This window comes from Ricinus communis, chromosome 10, assembly GCF_019578655.1.
Source record: "Ricinus communis isolate WT05 ecotype wild-type chromosome 10, ASM1957865v1, whole genome shotgun sequence".
Lineage (NCBI taxonomy): Eukaryota > Viridiplantae > Streptophyta > Magnoliopsida > Malpighiales > Euphorbiaceae > Ricinus > Ricinus communis.
In genome coordinates this window covers 5,617,261-5,636,006 of record NC_063265.1, presented here as the reverse complement: position 1 = coordinate 5,636,006, position 18,746 = coordinate 5,617,261, and the positions used below count along the sequence as shown (strand labels likewise).

Sequence of the window (18,746 nt, the reverse complement as noted above, 5' to 3'; positions counted from 1 at the left end):
TTACTTTTTTCCTCTTCCTTTAGCTTTTTTATTTTTTCTTTTCGTATACATATATTTAGAGTTAATTTAGAGTGTGTTTGGCATAACACTCCCTCGAGAGTTTTAATACAGCTGCATATTGAAGGTTTGAACTCAAAATTTTATTTTATTGTATTTTCTAATATAATTATTAATTTAACATTTTTATCTCAAGATATACTTTTAAATTTTCTTTAACGGAAGAATTATATTTTTCCTTGCATAATAGAAAGTTATAAAAGAAAATATAATTAGTTAACAAATAGTAAAAGAAAAAAAAGGGAAATTGACAAAAATGGGCACATAACTAATGAGATCCATATTTTAAAATTGACTGTGTTGTAGCCTAGAATTTTGCACTCAACAATCACCAAAACCCTTTTATCATTACATCCCACTTTGGATTTTGCAACTTGCAAGGTACTGATTACCAAGAAAAGCTTCACAAAGTTATAATCAAATACAATTATTTATTCTTCTCCATGTTATTTGCTGGATCATATAATTAGTCACATAAGAAAGAAAAAGGAAAAAAGAAACAAAATATAAATAGTGTTGAAGGCATTACATGTTGTCTTTATGCCCTTTCCTTTCTAAGCTAACTAACTATCTTCCACAGGGTATTTCTTTCACATTGAAGTAAAAATAAATACTTACTAAGACATAATATTAATCACTTGATTCTTTTATCTTAATAAATCAATCAAGCCGTATTCACATATTTACTATGATATTAAATGCATATTTCAATTTATATAACGTGTGAAGTTCATCATTTATAATTTAAAAAATAAAGTAAAAAAGTCTGAAATATCCTAAAAATCCCAAGATTAATTATGCGTTTGTAGTCCGTTGATGTCCAAATTACAATGTCATATCATCGAGGCATTATATCAATTGATAGTAACTGCATTACTAGTGGAAGCATTTCGCAACAAATTAATAAAAACATTGAAAATCCAAATGCCATTCTTTTCATGGTTAGTAGGTCTTTTCGCACTTTGCTTTGTCTTTTCTTTTTTAATAATAATTGATGTTATGACAATTGTTTCTTTTCACCTTTTTTTTTTTTTTTTAACTTTATGTCTTAAAGTTATTTTGTACTACAAATACAATAAAAATTAAAAGAAAATTAACCCAAACTTAAATCAAATCGGTTTTATACTAATGTCAAGTTCCAATTGATGAGTATTAAGATTGATAGATACCTACTTTCTGGGATTTTTAAAAACGACATTTGAAAATCTGCTATTTGATATTACTTAGCCAATATATATAATTATATTCTTGGTTTATATAATAGGCGCAGAGAAAACTCCAACTTAAGATTCTTGTCGGAATTGAGAAATGCACCTACGGCATGGCTAAGCCTATCAGTGAAATCACTTGTCAAGTTTAATTGTTATGGCCAGCGCAGTAATGTTCTGCTGCTGGAGTAGTTCAGGACTGGAATGTATTGAGCAGTGACAGAAAAAGAGACTCTTCCCTTTGGGGACTGCAAAGATTTTAACCTGATAAAATGCAAGTGAAAAGCCTATGCAAGTAGGAGAGCAGAGAGAAAGGGCTTAAATTATTGAAAAGCGTAGATTAGAAGAAGCTTAATTTTAATTTGCATCCTCAAAAAGGGAAGGCAGGAAAAGGAATCTCATCATCATATTGCCTACTGCAATCAAAACATATCAGTGTTCATATAATTGCCTTTTTAAGTATGCATTGGTATTTCCCAACAACCACTTTTATGGTATTTTAGTAATATATATACATATATATATATATAAATAATAAGTAACAGATGATGCAGCAGCCCATCATTTTGTGTTTGTATATAATGATCTCTTTCCTGTGTATTATGTAATGCATATGTGAAGTTTGTTTCATTTGTTTGGATGCAAAAATAATAATGTGCAGGTATGATGATAGATTTAATTTATTATAAGTATTTTTTTCCAACTTTCTGTCTTCTTTTATTGCTACTTTCTTCTTTTGTTATATGCATCAAAAGACTCCATGGGGCATTGATGTTTTTATTTCATACCAGGGAGGACATGATGCACCACATACAGGAAATTAAAGAGACAAGCTACACAGGCTATTCAATGAACTTTTCTCTCTTATTTTTCATTCCTGTTAATTTTTTTTAAAAGTATATTAGAAACTTTTAGAGGATCCCTACCCTTCTTTTTAAAAAAAAAAAAAAAAAAAAGGGATCCCTACCTTCTACTATTACAAAAGACAGACACCCCACCATGAAATGTATAAGAGTGTTAACCACAGTTTGTATTGCGATGAATGGATAACTGGATTGATAGGTTATTACTGGTTTGACAACAAGTTTTTTCTTCATTCTGTTATCTAAAAACTTCTATTTCTACATAACATGTGAGAAATTGTATCATGGATAGGATTTTTCATGTTAACGCCTGACATAGATGACAATCCAATAAAAAAGTAATATATAGAAAAAGAATAAAATTAAGAAATTAAAAAAAAATTCACCGAGTATTTATTAAATAATACTAAAAACTAGATACTCACTAGTTATTTACGTGTCAATCTCTTATTCGATTATCTAATAAAAAAAATTATAATTTTTCGAAGAGATGTTTTTATAAAACAAAGAGAGAAGGCTATAATGTTTAGGTGAAAAAGAATAGATGTATATGTGGTTTTTTCTTTTAAAAGAAAGACAGGGGTGATAAAAAAAAAAAAAAAAACCAGAATAAAGCATCCAGAGTGCTCACTAATGCAACTTGCAAAAAAGTTGCTCCTTTTGTAAAAGAAAAATTGGGTAGTTTTGTCATTTATCAAAGAAAATGTCTATCAAACTTTCTTTCTTTTTTTTTTTTTTTTCAAATTGCTCATATTGCCTTGAATTGGTTTGTCTAGTGGGGGGACCATGAATGTTATGTGCAAACAATGTAATGGGGCACTAGGCTTTTCATCAATATTGCATTGCATAAACAACAAAGATGTTAGTGCAAACAATTAGCAGCAGCAACAGCAAAAAAAGGAAGGAGACAAACAGAAACTTGAAAAGGGTTCCAAAGAAAAGAAAAGAAAATCCAACTGCAACGGGAACATGAAAGTTTCCATGTTGTCATTTGTGGGTTGTGGACAGACATTCTATGATATCTGATAATTGCTTAAGCAATACAATTCAGTGAACAATGCATCAAAACTTAATCATACAGAGAACGCCCAGATGGTGGCCAAGCCAATGAGTTGGTGGACAAGTCTGTCTAACATGCCCTGAAATGCATTACAGATATCTGCCATTATAAGAGTATAGATTTTCTTACATTGCCACATAAAAACTACTTAACCCCTCAACTTAAGCATAAGACACAAAGTACCCTTTATCGTAATAGTTAAAAAGAGTTTTAATGTCATATGGGAACTTAATTTATCTTTTTATGCAAATAATGTATAAGAAGATAGATACTGATCTTTATGGTTACTATATATCATATGTTCCTGATGTGATGCGAATAATTAGAGGGAAGATTCTTGCTGTGAAACTCCTTTCATTAGAGGAAAAAAAGAACGAAAAAAGAATTAAAAAGGTGATAAATATCAGCAACACAAGAAGGAGAATCTTCAAGAACTTTTTGGGGCATTGGGTAAATTTATATAATCTGCCCTTTGATTTAACTATGAGCTTTGAGACTCCAGCATCTCCTAGAAAATAGTTAGATTCTCTTTTAAAGAACAGGGTCACAAGGAGAGCACTATTAGCATCAAATTTCATACTCAAAAGAATAATAATAATAATATTAAGAAAAAAGAAAAGAACCATGATTTACTACACAATGACATCTGGTTTTAATATTTATAGTCACATGAGATTTTTTAATTAATTTAGTCACTAGAACATATTGAAGGATCTTTTTACACCATAGTTTGCAATGTTGAATTGGAGAAACAGAACAAAAGAAAAGAACAGAGAATGAAGCATGAGATGCTTGAATTAGTGGCCCTTACAATCAAGCTTCAGTCAAGATTCGATTGTCAAATTCAGTCAATTGATCGAATCAAATAAAAAGTTAAACCCTATATTGAAAAAACAAAAAGGAAAAGAAAGAAAGTGAGCTTAAATTATATGATTAGGGGAAAAGAGGAGAAACTCTTCTGAATAAGAAGAATTTGGACCAAGCATCTGATGATAAAGTGACTGTCCAAATCAACTTGGGTTAATAGAAGGAGATAGATAAGTAGAGCACAAATATGCTACGCGTGTCGTCTCAAGAATTTCCTCTCAGATTTAAGCACTGCCTTTTATTCAATATCAAATACAATCAGCAAAGAATCTGAATGAAATTATACATTATAATGTAATTCATTCAACAATGTGGACTGTGGCAGCTGCATCTACTTTATGCAAGTGACTCAATAATTGAAGAGGGTGCCATCATCTACTCTTGACTCTTTCATGCTCATGTTCAATTTTGGATGTCTGTCTGTCAAGCAAATGGCAGAACTGCTAACACGCTCAGGTTTCAACCTGAAAAGGGCTTGCAAGCTACTGCAATCAATTGCCAAACGTACAATCAGGAAGATGACCACCCAAAAAGAAAAGAAAAAAAGATTGTAGAAAGGATAAGCTTCACATAAATAAGCTTTCCTTTCAGGTTCAATGATTCAGATATGAATATGGAATCACAACATGGAACTAACTGATCATTTAGTAAAAGTCTAATAATAACTATGGATTAAAACAAGCCCTCATTAACATATTCACATTAGATCCATGTTTCGATGACATGGCACAGACAAGGTACCCAATATCACTGAATAACATGTGGTGCATCTCAATACCTTCAAAAAACTCTAGATCTTTAGGAGCCTGCTTCACTGACGTTGCATTGGTTGCATCTGAAAAATCAAATTGTAAGGTCCAAATTGGTATCCTGGAAGAGTTCCTCTGAGCAGATTTTGCTCCTGTAGTTTGGGGCCATATGATGATATCCCACAAAGAGGTGACATCAACAAATTACCATTCGTTGGGTTGAAAACTGCAGCTGCTCCTTCATTTTGTGGTTTCCAGTCTAATAATCCTTTGGCCACGCCCACCATTTTCGGTGATTGCATAGTTGTTATACAATGATCTGGAGATGATGGTTTCTTACTTTCTGGCGAAGGCGACTTGGTGTCCGGAAGATTGACAGTAGTAATATCATGGATGCTGGATCGCCTCTTGTCTTTGCCTCCTGTGCTTTGCCTGATAAAGTATTTCTGAGCATGGCTAGCAACCTGAGTTGGCGTCCTAGTGGTCACAAAATTCCGAGAGATATTTCTCCAATCCCCTTTACCATACTTTTGAAGACCCATCAAAAACTGCCTGCAGTTCCCATAAAAAAAGGAAATAACACGCAAATTCAACTACAAGCCGTCGAAATTCAGAAGCTAAACATACACCTGCCTGAAAAAGACATCAATAGGAAAGCAGTACAAGAAAGATCTCCTAAAATAATACTGCGTTCATACAAGGTCAGAAGAACACTACTAATACATCTCAATTCTAGCAGCAGTACTACTAATTCAGTTTTCAAACACAACAAATTCTAGCCCAGACTAAAATGTAGGATTATAGGTACATTTACCTGTGCTCCTCTTCAGTCCAAGGAACCCCTTTCTTCCTTTCCTGCTCAGAAGGGCGGGTTGCAGTGGTTCTCTTGCCACCAGGAGTGTAATACTGCTTAAAGCCGTCATACCCCTGATTACCATTAACCCACTCCAATGTAAAAGAATCACTACTACTACTGTAACCGGGAATCGGGATCAAGCCTGCTTCAATATCACTAACATCTTCTTCCAATTCTCTATACTGTTTGATTACATCACCAACAGTCTTTCCTGGGATCAAGGCAGCTACTTTCTGCCATCTATCAGGCTCATCTTTATCAAACAAAGCTAAAGCATTCTCAAACCTCTTGTTCTCTTCAGGGGTCCATTTGGTTCCTCTACTTTCTTGAAATAACCAGTTTGAATTCTCAAGATAAGAAGCTGGAGAGAGGATTTCAAGTCCCTGATTCATAGTCACACCGTACGATTCAAGCAAATAGCAAGCATAGCATTGATATGTTATTTATACAAGAGAAAATTTTGGTGCTTTGTTTATGGGTTTTGTTCGTTTTGTCCTCTCCCTTTGAATTCAAAGAGAGAGAAAAGAGATTACAGATAGGAAAATGCAGCAGCAGAGGAAAGGAGTGGAGAGTTTTTATGACTGAAGAGTTATCAAATCAAAGACGAAGCATTTGAATAGAATCTAAAGTAACTATGTTTTCTTTTTTACATAAGCACAAATTTAGGAATCTAAAAAAATAAAGTACAAAACTTTCCAGAACCCAAGGAAAATTCAAGAAGCTAATAACAAAAAGTAGATCTTAATTTCTTGTTATTTAATATATAAATTATAAAACCCTAGATTACAATTCAATAATTTGATCAAGAAAACCAACAAAGATATCAAATTCAATAAAGCAAACAGAAGTGAGCCATAAATTTTACAACTTTGATTGAAGGTCACAAAGAAGAAGGGGAAAGAAAAAAATAAAAGAGAGAGAGAGATTCAATTTGCAAAGCTCTGCTTCTCTGGATGAAAAAAGAAAAAAGGATATTAAAAGAACATGAAAAAGTAGAAAGACCCAATTGAGAAAAACAGAGAAAACAGAGGAGAAAGTGGCAAAACAAAATTTATGCTTTCCCTATCTTTGGTTCTGTTTGAGCTAAATTCCAAGAATTTCTCTTTTTTTTTTTCTTTCTAAAAAGCAAAGTAAAGCAAAGCAAAATGAGTGAATAGAAGTAAAGAAGTGAATATAAATATGCCACAGCTCCTCTGTTACTAGTTGCAAAAGAGAGAGAGAACAGAAGGGGGGATCTATAGAACAGAAAAATGAGCAGAGAAAAGGAGAGTGAAAAAGGGAGTCAAATGTGCTGTTGAGTTGTGATTGGTAGATATTGTGTTTGTGGGCGCTGCTGCCGAAAAAATAGTTCCCCTAATTATATGTGAAAAATATAACATTGCCCAATCCAAGTGTGAATTGTAAAAGGCAACTATTTGATTGGGCAGTAGAATGGCTGGTTATGGGTATCTTCGTAATTTCAACCTTTAAGAAAAGCTTTCCAAGCACCAACTTTGACAGCGTTGACGTTTAGCTCAAGTATGTATGTGACACAATGTTTTTTTGTCAATAATGCTTCTTTCTCTCTATTTATTAAGTGCTCCATTCTCATTAATCTCTTATCAGTGCTTATTACTTCTTACTTTCTCCTGTCACAGTCACACCTTTTAAATATAATATTATTTTATGATGTGTTTTATTTTTATGCAGTAGTTTTTAATTCTAATTGAATAATAACATATATTTATAATATTATTAAATAATCTATAATTTATACATCGAACTAAATTCACATGAATATATTCTAGTATGAACATTATTCCAATCGAAAATAAACTTATATTTATATATCTTCTTAACCATAAAACATGGGTGTATTATGTATATATAATTGTCTATACTTATCCTACAACGTCAAGTTCTTTTTAAAAAGGTTTTTATAAAAAGAATATGTCAAAATAAACAAAATAAAAAGATAAGTCAAATTAAGAAGAATCTGAGTTGTTTGATGTTAATTCAAGTGTGTTTATGTAGCCCCAGTAACAAAAATTGTTGGACATGCCACTGGCATTAAGCTAAGCTAGCCTAAACTTAGGTACGGTACTGCTAAATGATTATTGCAGCCAACTTAAACTGTCCAAACTAGTATGCACAGAATGTTTCTATTCCTAATAATCGTGTGTTAAAATTTACCAATACATGGAACTTCTTAGGGCTATTCATCATCCTCCTCCTCCCCTTCTCCTCCTCCTCCTTCTTTATCTATTATTATTATTATTAGGATGGCGCCCACAAATATTATTGCAATGCCAGTAAACTAACCATAGCAATATTATATAAAAATCAACAAACCGATCGAGGACACCAATGATGGCACACGGTTGGAGACCCATTTTGTATTTCTTCTTTGTATGGAAAATCAAGATCTTTGCATAAATAATAGCTTGTTCAAGACTTAATAATAGATAGGCTTAAATATATGTCCTAATAGCCACTCTACTGTTCAGTATATGTACATATGTATCCGAAAACCTTACAAGGGAAAAGGTTATCAAAATTGGGTAAAATTCATCTAACAAAACATCTTTCTCTTTTTCTTAATTTCATCCAAGTTCAATGTAAATGATTTAGTTTCAATCAAACTAAAATAATATACTTAGTATAATATATACAGTCAATCTCATATTGCTCTCGTATTTTAGAAAGCACCTATAAGAAAAATCGGAAAAACTAAGTAAATACATTTTCCGTTCAAAAAAAATAGTTTATTTTCAATTTATACGGCAAATTAAAAAAAATGTACATTTTTTTTTTAATAATGTTAACCTTTCTATACAAGCTACAATTTCAAATATATAAGTTTGAGAATTACTTGTGTGTTATAATAAGTTTGTTCACTAATGAAGTGCATTTTTTTTAATTACTTAGTGAACTAATAATTAAAAAAGAAAATAAACTATAATTTAAAACAAATGAAATAAAATGACTATCTTCTTTAGAATAAAAAAATAACTAATATATGTAAAAAATTAAATCTTTGGTCCGCTTGTAAAAGTAAAATCATTATTTTAGCACAAATAGTGCTTAGTTTAGGTTTATATTCTAACTATACATTAAATTATAGATAATTAAATAATTTAAAATACATAATTTTAATATAAAATATTTATATATTACACAATTTATATATATATATATATATATATATATATATATATATATATATATATATAGTACATGTAAGAATTAATGGAGATGAGGGGATGTGAAGTAATTTTGTTTGTGATTGGGCTGTGTTTGGAAGCGGGAATGTCAGTAAGAAGGAAGTACCTTCCTAGCTAGTTCCGAATACTGCAGTAAGTAGCAGTAACCGCACACCACATGATGAGAAGCAATTGGGATCAGGGCTCCACATCCACAATTTCAGATCGCCAGCAATAATAATAATAATTGCATTAACACCATCACCTACGATAGCTGTACGGCTTCAAATTCATCAATTATTCCATCAAAAGTGCCATTGTCCTTCGCTCAAATTTCTTTCCTCCTCAAAGCTAATTGCCGCACCCTTTACCTGCACTTGTCTACCCATGATGGAAGAATAAGTGCCCCTCTAGCCTAGTAGAATCCTGTACTTCCATGAAAATAAATAAAATATTTTTTTAAAAAATTATATTTAGTTAAATGGGACATATTTAAATTATAATAAATATATGCATAAATTGATTTTTTTTTTAAATATTAAGAGAGACATACTAAATAATTAAATCATTCGTGCACTGAGTTCATCGCAAAAACTTTTTCTAATATTATAAATATGTATTATTTTATTATAAATAACCAAATTGAAAGAAAAAAAGAATTATATAATCACAAGGTAATTAAGTTGGTAATTTATAGGAACCCTCACAGAAATTGACTAATATTCGGGCTTGTCCCGGTCATTTGTTCACCAACAAAAAAATTGATTAATTTATGGGTTACTCTTTTAACAATTATGGAGGGAATGAGAGTTAACCCTAATTAAAAATAGAATCTGGGGAGAATCTTATCCACTAAGAGCCTAATTAAAAACCCTAATTGGGTTTCCAAGGGTCCACGAAAATGAAGGCAAATTTTGACAAAGTACAGAAATATAATAATACAAAAGCCAGCTGTAGTTCTGTGATGCATAGCTTTTGGTCATTTAGTCAACAAAACTAATGCAATTTGTTCAATTTCAAATTTTTCGTGAGGATTATTTGTTTATTACCGTCAAACCAAACGTTGAATCCCAAATGAATTGACAATCCAAATTCGTCTTTAGTGTTTCCTTGACAGAACATTATATAGGATAAATAAAAAGCTTTAGATTTTTTGGACAAAATTTTAAAAATAATTAATATTATATTTAGTTAAAATTTATTAAAAATTTATTTTATTTTAAAAAATATAAAACAATAAATAAAATATAAATAATAAAATTAAAAAGAATTTTGATATTATGAAATATATTGACTTATTAATATAAATTTTATTTTAGAGTTCTACCTATTTCATTAAAATTTAATTTTAACTATATAACTAGTTCTATAAAAATTTAATTACGTAAAATTTTAATTAATTTTCACTTGATGCGCTTACATTTAGCGTATAAAATTTAAATTTACAATAAATTTTATAAGTTTAAACAAATATAATATAAATATAAATATAAATCGATTTCTTTTCAAAATGATATAATTAAACTCCAATTACTAATATTTTTTATAATATATATGTTAGTGATTTTTGATAATATAAGGACATGGGGGCTTGGAAGGGGCCCTGGACCCTATAAAAAATAATATTGAGATAATTTTAGATATTAAAGTTTGAAGAAATTTTACGGAGGGCTACTTTCTTTTAAAAATATTATTTTTACAATCTCGTTTTCAATTTTTTTACGACTTCCTTTTTCAGAATTTTTTTATATAGTTTTTATTTCAGAATTCTATTAAAAAAATATACTTAAAAGATACCGAAAAGATATTATTTTTAACTTGTATTATTATGAAATTAATTTTATTTTTTAAGAATTTTATCAGAAATAAAATACTAAAATTACACCTAACAAATACAAAAAAACTTATCGATTTAATTTGTATTATTATAATTTTTTTTTTAAATTTCATTAGAGAAAAAGAAAATACTAAAATTATGCCTAAAAGATACCGAAAGAATATATCTTAACTTGTATTATCGTGAAATCAGTTTTCTTTTTATATATTTTCTTTCAAAATTTTGTTGGAAATATATAATAAAAGTATATTTAAAAGATACCGAAAAAATATTATTTTAACTTGAATTATTATAAAATTATTCAAGTGAGGTAGATTTATCATTCTTATTTTATATTTTTGTGTTTGATATTCATGAATTGGATGTCATTATTTGTTTTTTTATAGCAAATGTGTGTTTTAAAAAATAAATCATAATATATACTAAAAATATACAAAATTACTGTTAAAAATATATGAAAATATAATTAAAATAAAACTAAAAAAATTATTTAAGAATATCAAAAATATACTAAAAGAATCCAATAAAATAGAAAAAGATATCATGTGCATTTCTAGGAAAAACTGTATAAATAATTTCTTAAAAAAATTCTAGATCATAAAAAAAAAAAAAAAAAATTAGAGGTAAACATAAGATTTTGCATCACATCCCTCGTATATCTGTAAAAGAATCCTTAAAAATTTAACATTAAGCCCTTTAAAAGAAATTTAATTTACCTCCCAACTCCCCATCGATCTCCCTCTATTAATATATATATATATATATATATATATATATATATATATATATATATATATATATAGATGTCATAAACTTTTGTTATAATTAATTACGGGTACCAAGGGTACTTTTATATATACTAATTTTTTTATGAATATAAATATTAATAGTTGGATTTATTATTTTTTATATAGTAAAAAAGTAAAATTAATTAATAAATTTAAAATAAAACACTTTTATATTAGAAATTGATATAAAATGGATTAGGCACGTTTATAATTTGAATCCAACTACAAATTTAATCCACGTAATTAAGTATTTAATATTTGGGTTTAATTGACTTAATCTAAGTATAAATATAGCATAAATATTTATATCATATTAAAATAGTAGTGATATTGCTAGTATTTTTTTCTTCTTAATTTTTAGTAAAATGATATTAGTTTAGAGAAAAGTGTTAGAATTCAATTTCCTTTCTCCAACGAAGTAACACCTTGTAGTTTGACAAGTACAATAGAGGAGTTGCTTTTTCTTTTTGGCAATCTAGAGGAGGTGCATTGACAATTTTGAGGATTATTAAGAGTTTTAAAAATAAATTGAAAACTTGGAAGGAAATAAGAAAAAATACAAACCAACATTGGCTATATCAAGTGATACATTTTCAACTTAACTTGGTCTCTTTTATCAGTTGAATATCTAATCCAAGTATTTTTTTCAATGCCCTTGCTCAAACCCTTTTTGATTTTACACAAACCTTAAGAATTGCAATTTTTTTAATAAAAATAATCACTCTCAAAAACCTCAATGCATATTTTGAAAATTGTACAATAAATCCTTAAGCTTGATTCAACCTTCAACATTTACAAACAAAAAATTCTTTCTTTTCTATTTTAGAAATTGAGTCTAGAGAGTTTAATCACGATAAATATAATTTAAAATAGTTATTTTAACATTATAATTATTTTTATAAGATGTACATTTATATTAAAAAAATAAATTTACCAGATATTTAAATAATGACGCGTCTTATTTAGTATGATCATATTTTACGAACGTATATTTTTATTTTATAATTTTTTCAACACTATGGTTCTACAATACAATACATACGACCACACATATTTCAAACATCATTGTGTTGGATGCCATGTCAAGTTCTCACAATTATATCTAAATTTGGAGTTTTGAGCCTTGAACGCATAGGGGTGGCATTATGAGGCATGATGGTCCTTGATGGAATATGGGCGTGTCCGTCCAACCTCCATTTTTGGACCCTCTCATAACTTAAAAGTTTCTGTCTAAAAAGGTATATGAAAAAATGAGATGCACAGTCAGATCACTTAGGCATACAACCATGTCTTGGTCCTTTTTTTTTTTGTTTATAATTATCTTTATATAATTCGATTTTTACTAACTATAATTTTATAATACTTAACAAATTAAAATGTTAGAATTTTTGTAAGCATCTGCAAACATCAAATTGAGTTTATGAATTCGAAGTTTTTATTTTTTATAAACTGTCTTTTTTTAAATACGTTTTAAAGAAAAATATATATCCATTTACTTTTTAAAAAAAAACACAGTTTTGAAAACTAAAGAAAAGCTAAAAAAATAGAATATTAGTTTCTTAATAATATTTTTCCAATTCCAATTATGCTCAAGTGCATCTCATAAAATTGATTCTAATAACTTTTATAAAAAAATGCAACAAATTTACCATTTCATTTGGAGAAAAAAAGGTACGAGAGTAAATGAGAGAGTATTTTCAATGTATTTTTTTATATATATCAAATTCTTTATTTTAAAGAGTCATATATATTTTATATTTTTTTAAATATAAAATAGAGAGTCAAACTTTACTTTCTACTCTATGTTTAATAAATGCACAATAAATTTCTTGACATTTGATTTAATTGATATTTATAATTTTTATTTTTATATTACTAAAGGTTAAAAAGAAAAAAAAAGAGAAATTGAAACTATTAATATTTATAAAAATAAAAATAAAATAAAATATAAAGATTCTATTGAATTTAAATAAAATATTTTATTTTTTATATTTAAATATTTTTAAGATATTTTTTATTATAAAAATTATACCTTTTAAAATAAAAAGCACTGTTAGAGATGATGTAAAGGTGAAAAATTGATAATTTGACTTAGTGTATGTCTGAGAAAATGAAATAAGAGCACGAGGGAGATAAGGGAAAAGACAATATTAAAGAAAAGAGGTTATTTTATGGTTGGGATAAAACAGAGATTAACTTTATGTTTGGGAAGGTGAAAAGAAAGGAGGAAAAAAGAATTAGGATGGAGAATTAAAGTTGAAAGAGGTGATTCTTGTTTGGAAAAGAAAGGAAAATATGAAGAGAAAAAGAATTATAACTATTTTTATTTATTTATCTCCTCTTATTTTTTTTGAGGAATAATGAAACAAAAATGAAAGACTGATATTATACTGACAGAATTACAACTGCAACTCATATAATTATTTTTACTATAATACAAAATCAGGAGAAAAAACTGTTCATTTACAATCTATAAAACAGAGAATTATATAAAATAAAATACATTTTTCTCTATAAGAAAAAGAAAGAATTACTTTTATATTTTCTACCTTTACTCTCTTTCATCTATCCAAACATAAAAGTATAACTGTTCTTTTAACCTTTTTATTCAATATCTTTTATTTTATTATAAATCATTTGAGAGTTTGCTAAAAGTAAATATAAATTCATATTTTAAATTTCATTTTCGCCTCATCATATTTCAATCCCATTAGGGCGATTTATTGAAAATTGTGGGCCAAGTAATTGTTTTTTTGTCCTTAAATTCTCTTTCAACCTTATTTTTCTTCCTCTTTCTATTTTCACCCCCCAGCCATTTACTCCTACTCCTCTCTTTCACCCACTCCCAAACAAAGGGTTAAGGAATGACAAGGTTGTCATTATTGTAAGATAATGTGATGGGAGTTAGGTAGGGAAGACTTTTCAACCATGTTTCATAGAATAAGCATTAGCCCCAGAATAAACTATTAAGAACTCTACTTACTTAAGCCCAGTGTTTCTTTTGTATAATTTTATAGCTTTCTAAAGTATATTTTATTTATTTCAATGGAGGGGGGTAAGGGGTTCCTTTCATTATTCCCATATAATGAACGCCTTATTTTTTAAGTAGTTCTAGTTGGTTCCACGTGTAACTACTTGAGTAACAACTTAATTATTTTTCTTTTTTAATTAAATTAAATTTGCTCGAGATATGCAATTGCAGCCATATTCCTTGCTCTAATTACTATTTTTGGTAGTATTTTCACAATATTAAAAAAAATCCTTTTGGTATTTCGAATTTTTTTCTAGAGAAAATAGATTTTATTATTTGAATATGAATTTAATGTATGTAGCTGAATTATCAATTCAATTAACAACCTGATAAAATTAATTTTTGAGGACAGTGAAATTAAAATTGATATTTATGTTGGATTATTGAGAAAGAAAATCTCCCAAAGTTATTGTCTCCCACTAAAGAAGAGTAAACCCTTTGAAAGGTTCTTTGAGGAGGCTGCTGGGAATGATAATGACTGCATTTTCAACTGGTGGAGGTTTCCAAAAAGGGAAAGATTTTCCGTTTTCTGTCTTTATAAGTAATGATTAATTTGAGTTATAAAAACAAAAAGTATTGATTAATTTAATCCTAAGCACCTATGTTTTATTTAATTATATTTTTAGTTTCTGTATTAACTTTTGTTATTATAAGTTGTACAAGTGTGGTTGGACATTAGTTCGTGGGAAGGTATTAAAAAAAGTATACAATAATTAATAGTTAAATTAATTGGCAGATAAATAATTAGCCCCCAATATTTAATAATATAATATAAAATAAATTGAAAAAGGGGAAACAACAAAAGGAGTGGTATAATAGGACAATTGACACGCATTTCAATGGTAGGACAGCAATTGGTTGGGGTATCCTCGTGGGGGTCCCCTCCCTACGGAACCCCTACTAACAATGACCGCCTTCAAGTCAGGCTGAATTCTTCGTCACCCGCCTATTAGCGCGTGGATACAGTTTCCGTAATCTAATTTCCGCATACAGCTACTACGGCATTTCTAATGTAAGTTTATTTTAAAGATTTAAATTACTAGAAGATTCAATAAAATCTTCATTCTTTAAATATAAAATAAAAAATAATTTTATCTTTATATTTAATGAGAGAAATTTTATTATTTATTTTAAATTTTATAACACTTTATATATTTTTATATAATTTATTAGTGATATTCAAAAATTTTCTATTAATAAAATTTATTCAGAGAATATAAAATATTAATTTTATAAAAATAAAAATAAAAATAAAATAAACTGTAAAATCTAAAAAAATCTATTTGAGTAGATAATTTTTATCTTTATATTTAGATATTTTCTAAATATTTTTTATTATAAAATATTATCATTAAATTTCTTAAAATAAAACCGGTTAACAATAAAAGTAATGGATATAATTATTAATCTTAACATAATAATAATACTCCCTCAATTTCATATTTCTCCTTTCAAATTTAAAAATTTAATTATTTGTCACTTTTGTATTTCCAATATAACATTAGTTTTTTCTCATTTATTTTATCATTGAGTTGGAATAGGTATCTATAAATCTTATGATATTTATAAAAAAGTAAATTAATCTAATTTAGTTAATTTTTTTATTCATATAATTAAGTTATTAAATATTTTTATTATCAATAAATTATTAAAATATAATAATTAATATGGAATAAAAGGAATAATATTTTACATTTTTCTTCTCACATATTCCACCTCCTCCCAAACAAAAAGTATAAAAATATTTTTGCCCTAAACTTTCAATCCTTCCATTTCCTTCCCTCACTCAAATTTGCTTCCAAACTAAGGGTTACTATTTGAATATGCTTATCCATTCAATTACTATTTTCCTGCCGTACATATATTATTATCTGTTTATACGTATGTCACTATTCACTTCAATATCCAAAATGCTCATATCTCTACAGTAACTCCTCATATATTTATAATTACAATTCACAAGTAGGAATTCACTATTTATTATTTATTATACAAAAAATTCAAACTTCAAATTTACTTTTTCATCAAAATAGAATTTAAATCAAAGAATTTCAATTAAAACCCCTATTATTTACAAAAATAAATAATAAAAATATCAGAGTATCACATATATAAATATGAAGTTACATAGATACAATTAGAAGTGTAATTATAAGTTCAAACATCTGTTTAAACTCTGTATTTATGTAGAAATATATGTTTTAGTTCAGGAGTTAAAATTGGCTAATATGAAAATACATTTCAGATCAAAGGAAAATATATATAATTCTCATAATAATAAATTAATTTCTAGAATATAACGAGTTAAGAAAAAGAAAATCTCAAGAATTATTCCAAATAATTAAAATGGATATACTAATGTTTTTAATAATATGAGTTTAGTTTTTGAAGTTAATATCTGAAGAGAATGAAATCTCTCCTTATAAACCAGAAATAATTAACTACGAACATATTTCATTAATGTGCAAAGATGATGATGGTAATTGGGATTAGGATGAGGATGAGGATGGGCTCTGGAATATCATTAATGGTTCTTCTACAAACTGAATTCTAGAGTTGTTTCGGCTGATTCTCAGTGATAGAGAAATCTATGTTTTCCATGGGAGCTACTAAGGCTTCGGGACCAGATGGAATCAATGTTGCTTTCTTCCGCAATAAGGGGAATTTATAAAGAGTTTCTTTGTTGCAATAATTCCAGGTTTCTTTTTTTTTTTCTTCTTCGTTCTTTCATGAATTTATGAATTATTGATTTTGAATTTAACAATCAAATTGAGTAGTTTTAATAATATTTTTAAGTGTTTCTTTTGTAGAATTTTAAACTCTCTCTATTTGAAGTTGTCAAACTTAAAAAATCATTTCTACTATTTAAATTGTGATCGTTATATAAGAATCACAATCGCAAAACATAAATATCCATAGTTATTAAAGCAAAGATGAAATCGTGACCGCTACCAAAAAATCATGATCGCAACAAGTTTAAAGTTCACTCTAGAGAGTCGTGACCCCTATTGCCACCGCAACTTTGGAAGCAACAAAATCTCTTGACGAATATGTGGATCGTGATCGCTATATGGAGTTCGTGATCGCGATATTCATAACAGTTAGAAAGCCTCTAACGGCCATATTTGTGAAAATGATGAAGGAGTTCCATATAAAAAGGAGCAGTTACAACTTATGAATCACGACCGCAGTTCAGCAAACGTGTCGATATTTCCTTATTGCAACTGTAATAACTTTGTATCCAAAGCTAAAAGAAAAAGAATATGGTGAGAGTTATTTGAGTAACGGTTTTTTAGTAGTTTAGAATTATAAATACACAATCTAAAAGCTGTTTAATGCTTATAAACAATCTCGCAAGCCAATTATTGATATTTTTTTTTCTCACCTCTTTGTAATCATTTTATACTTAAAAAAAATTGTTGTAAGGCCTTGAGTGTTAGCTTGAAATACTTGGATGGATTTAAAAGTTAGCCCGGTGGGATAAAAGTTCTTATAAAAATTTAAGTGTTAGCCTAAACACTTGAAAAACGGTTTGAAAGTTAGTGCAAATAAAAAAATTCTTATGAGATTTAGTATACGGCTAGTTAATACATAAACCACTGCAAATCTGTGTGTTGATTTTCTTCCCTTTTTATCTTCTCATTTAATTAAAATTTTTAATTAGCCGTTAACCTTCCAACACAAACTCAGCCTCCCATTCTTAGTGCAGGAACAACATTTGGTTATATGTTGAAGGAACTGAACATGAAAAGGTAAGTGCTCCTTTAAAAATCTCTTGATTCAGCCCATTTAAAATACAAAGCAGATTATAAAAATCACATCAAAGATACTGGTGAATGGATTTAAATTTTAGTTGCATTATCTAATGCATTTATTCCTGGTAAATATATCACTGATATTATTCTGGTTGCTCAGGCAGTGTTTCAATCTGCCAAAAACAACAAATCCAACTAGAAATACTAAATAAGTACAAAATTATTAAAATCATATATGATAGATGGAGTTTGTTAGAGGAGATGTTTAAAAGAATGGGATTTTATCAGCTATTCATTGCTAGAATCTCTCAATACATATCATCTTCTTTCCAACCTTTGAGAGATCTAAGACAATTTGACCCTGTATCTCTTTACTTGTTTGCCTTATTTTTGGCCTTATCTGAAAAATATGAAGGATAGGAATATTAGCAAGAGAAGAGCCAAGCTCATCTGCTACTTGTTCTTTCTAGATGATGCCTTATTTATTTAGGGA

General features: G+C 28.2%; 1 protein-coding gene across 1 annotated transcript; it reads right to left on the bottom strand.

Annotated features, from left to right (window-relative positions):
• Window positions 1-4,257: 4,257 nt before the first annotated feature.
• LOC8279950 (transcription factor DIVARICATA) lies at window positions 4,258-6,949 on the bottom strand. Its single transcript, XM_002534661.4, is given in 3 exon segments — window positions 4,258-4,939; window positions 4,942-5,356; window positions 5,619-6,949. Coding segments are annotated over 3 exon segments (1,068 nt in total). The 5' UTR covers window positions 6,053-6,949; the 3' UTR covers window positions 4,258-4,720.
• Window positions 6,950-18,746: the final 11,797 nt, after the last annotated feature.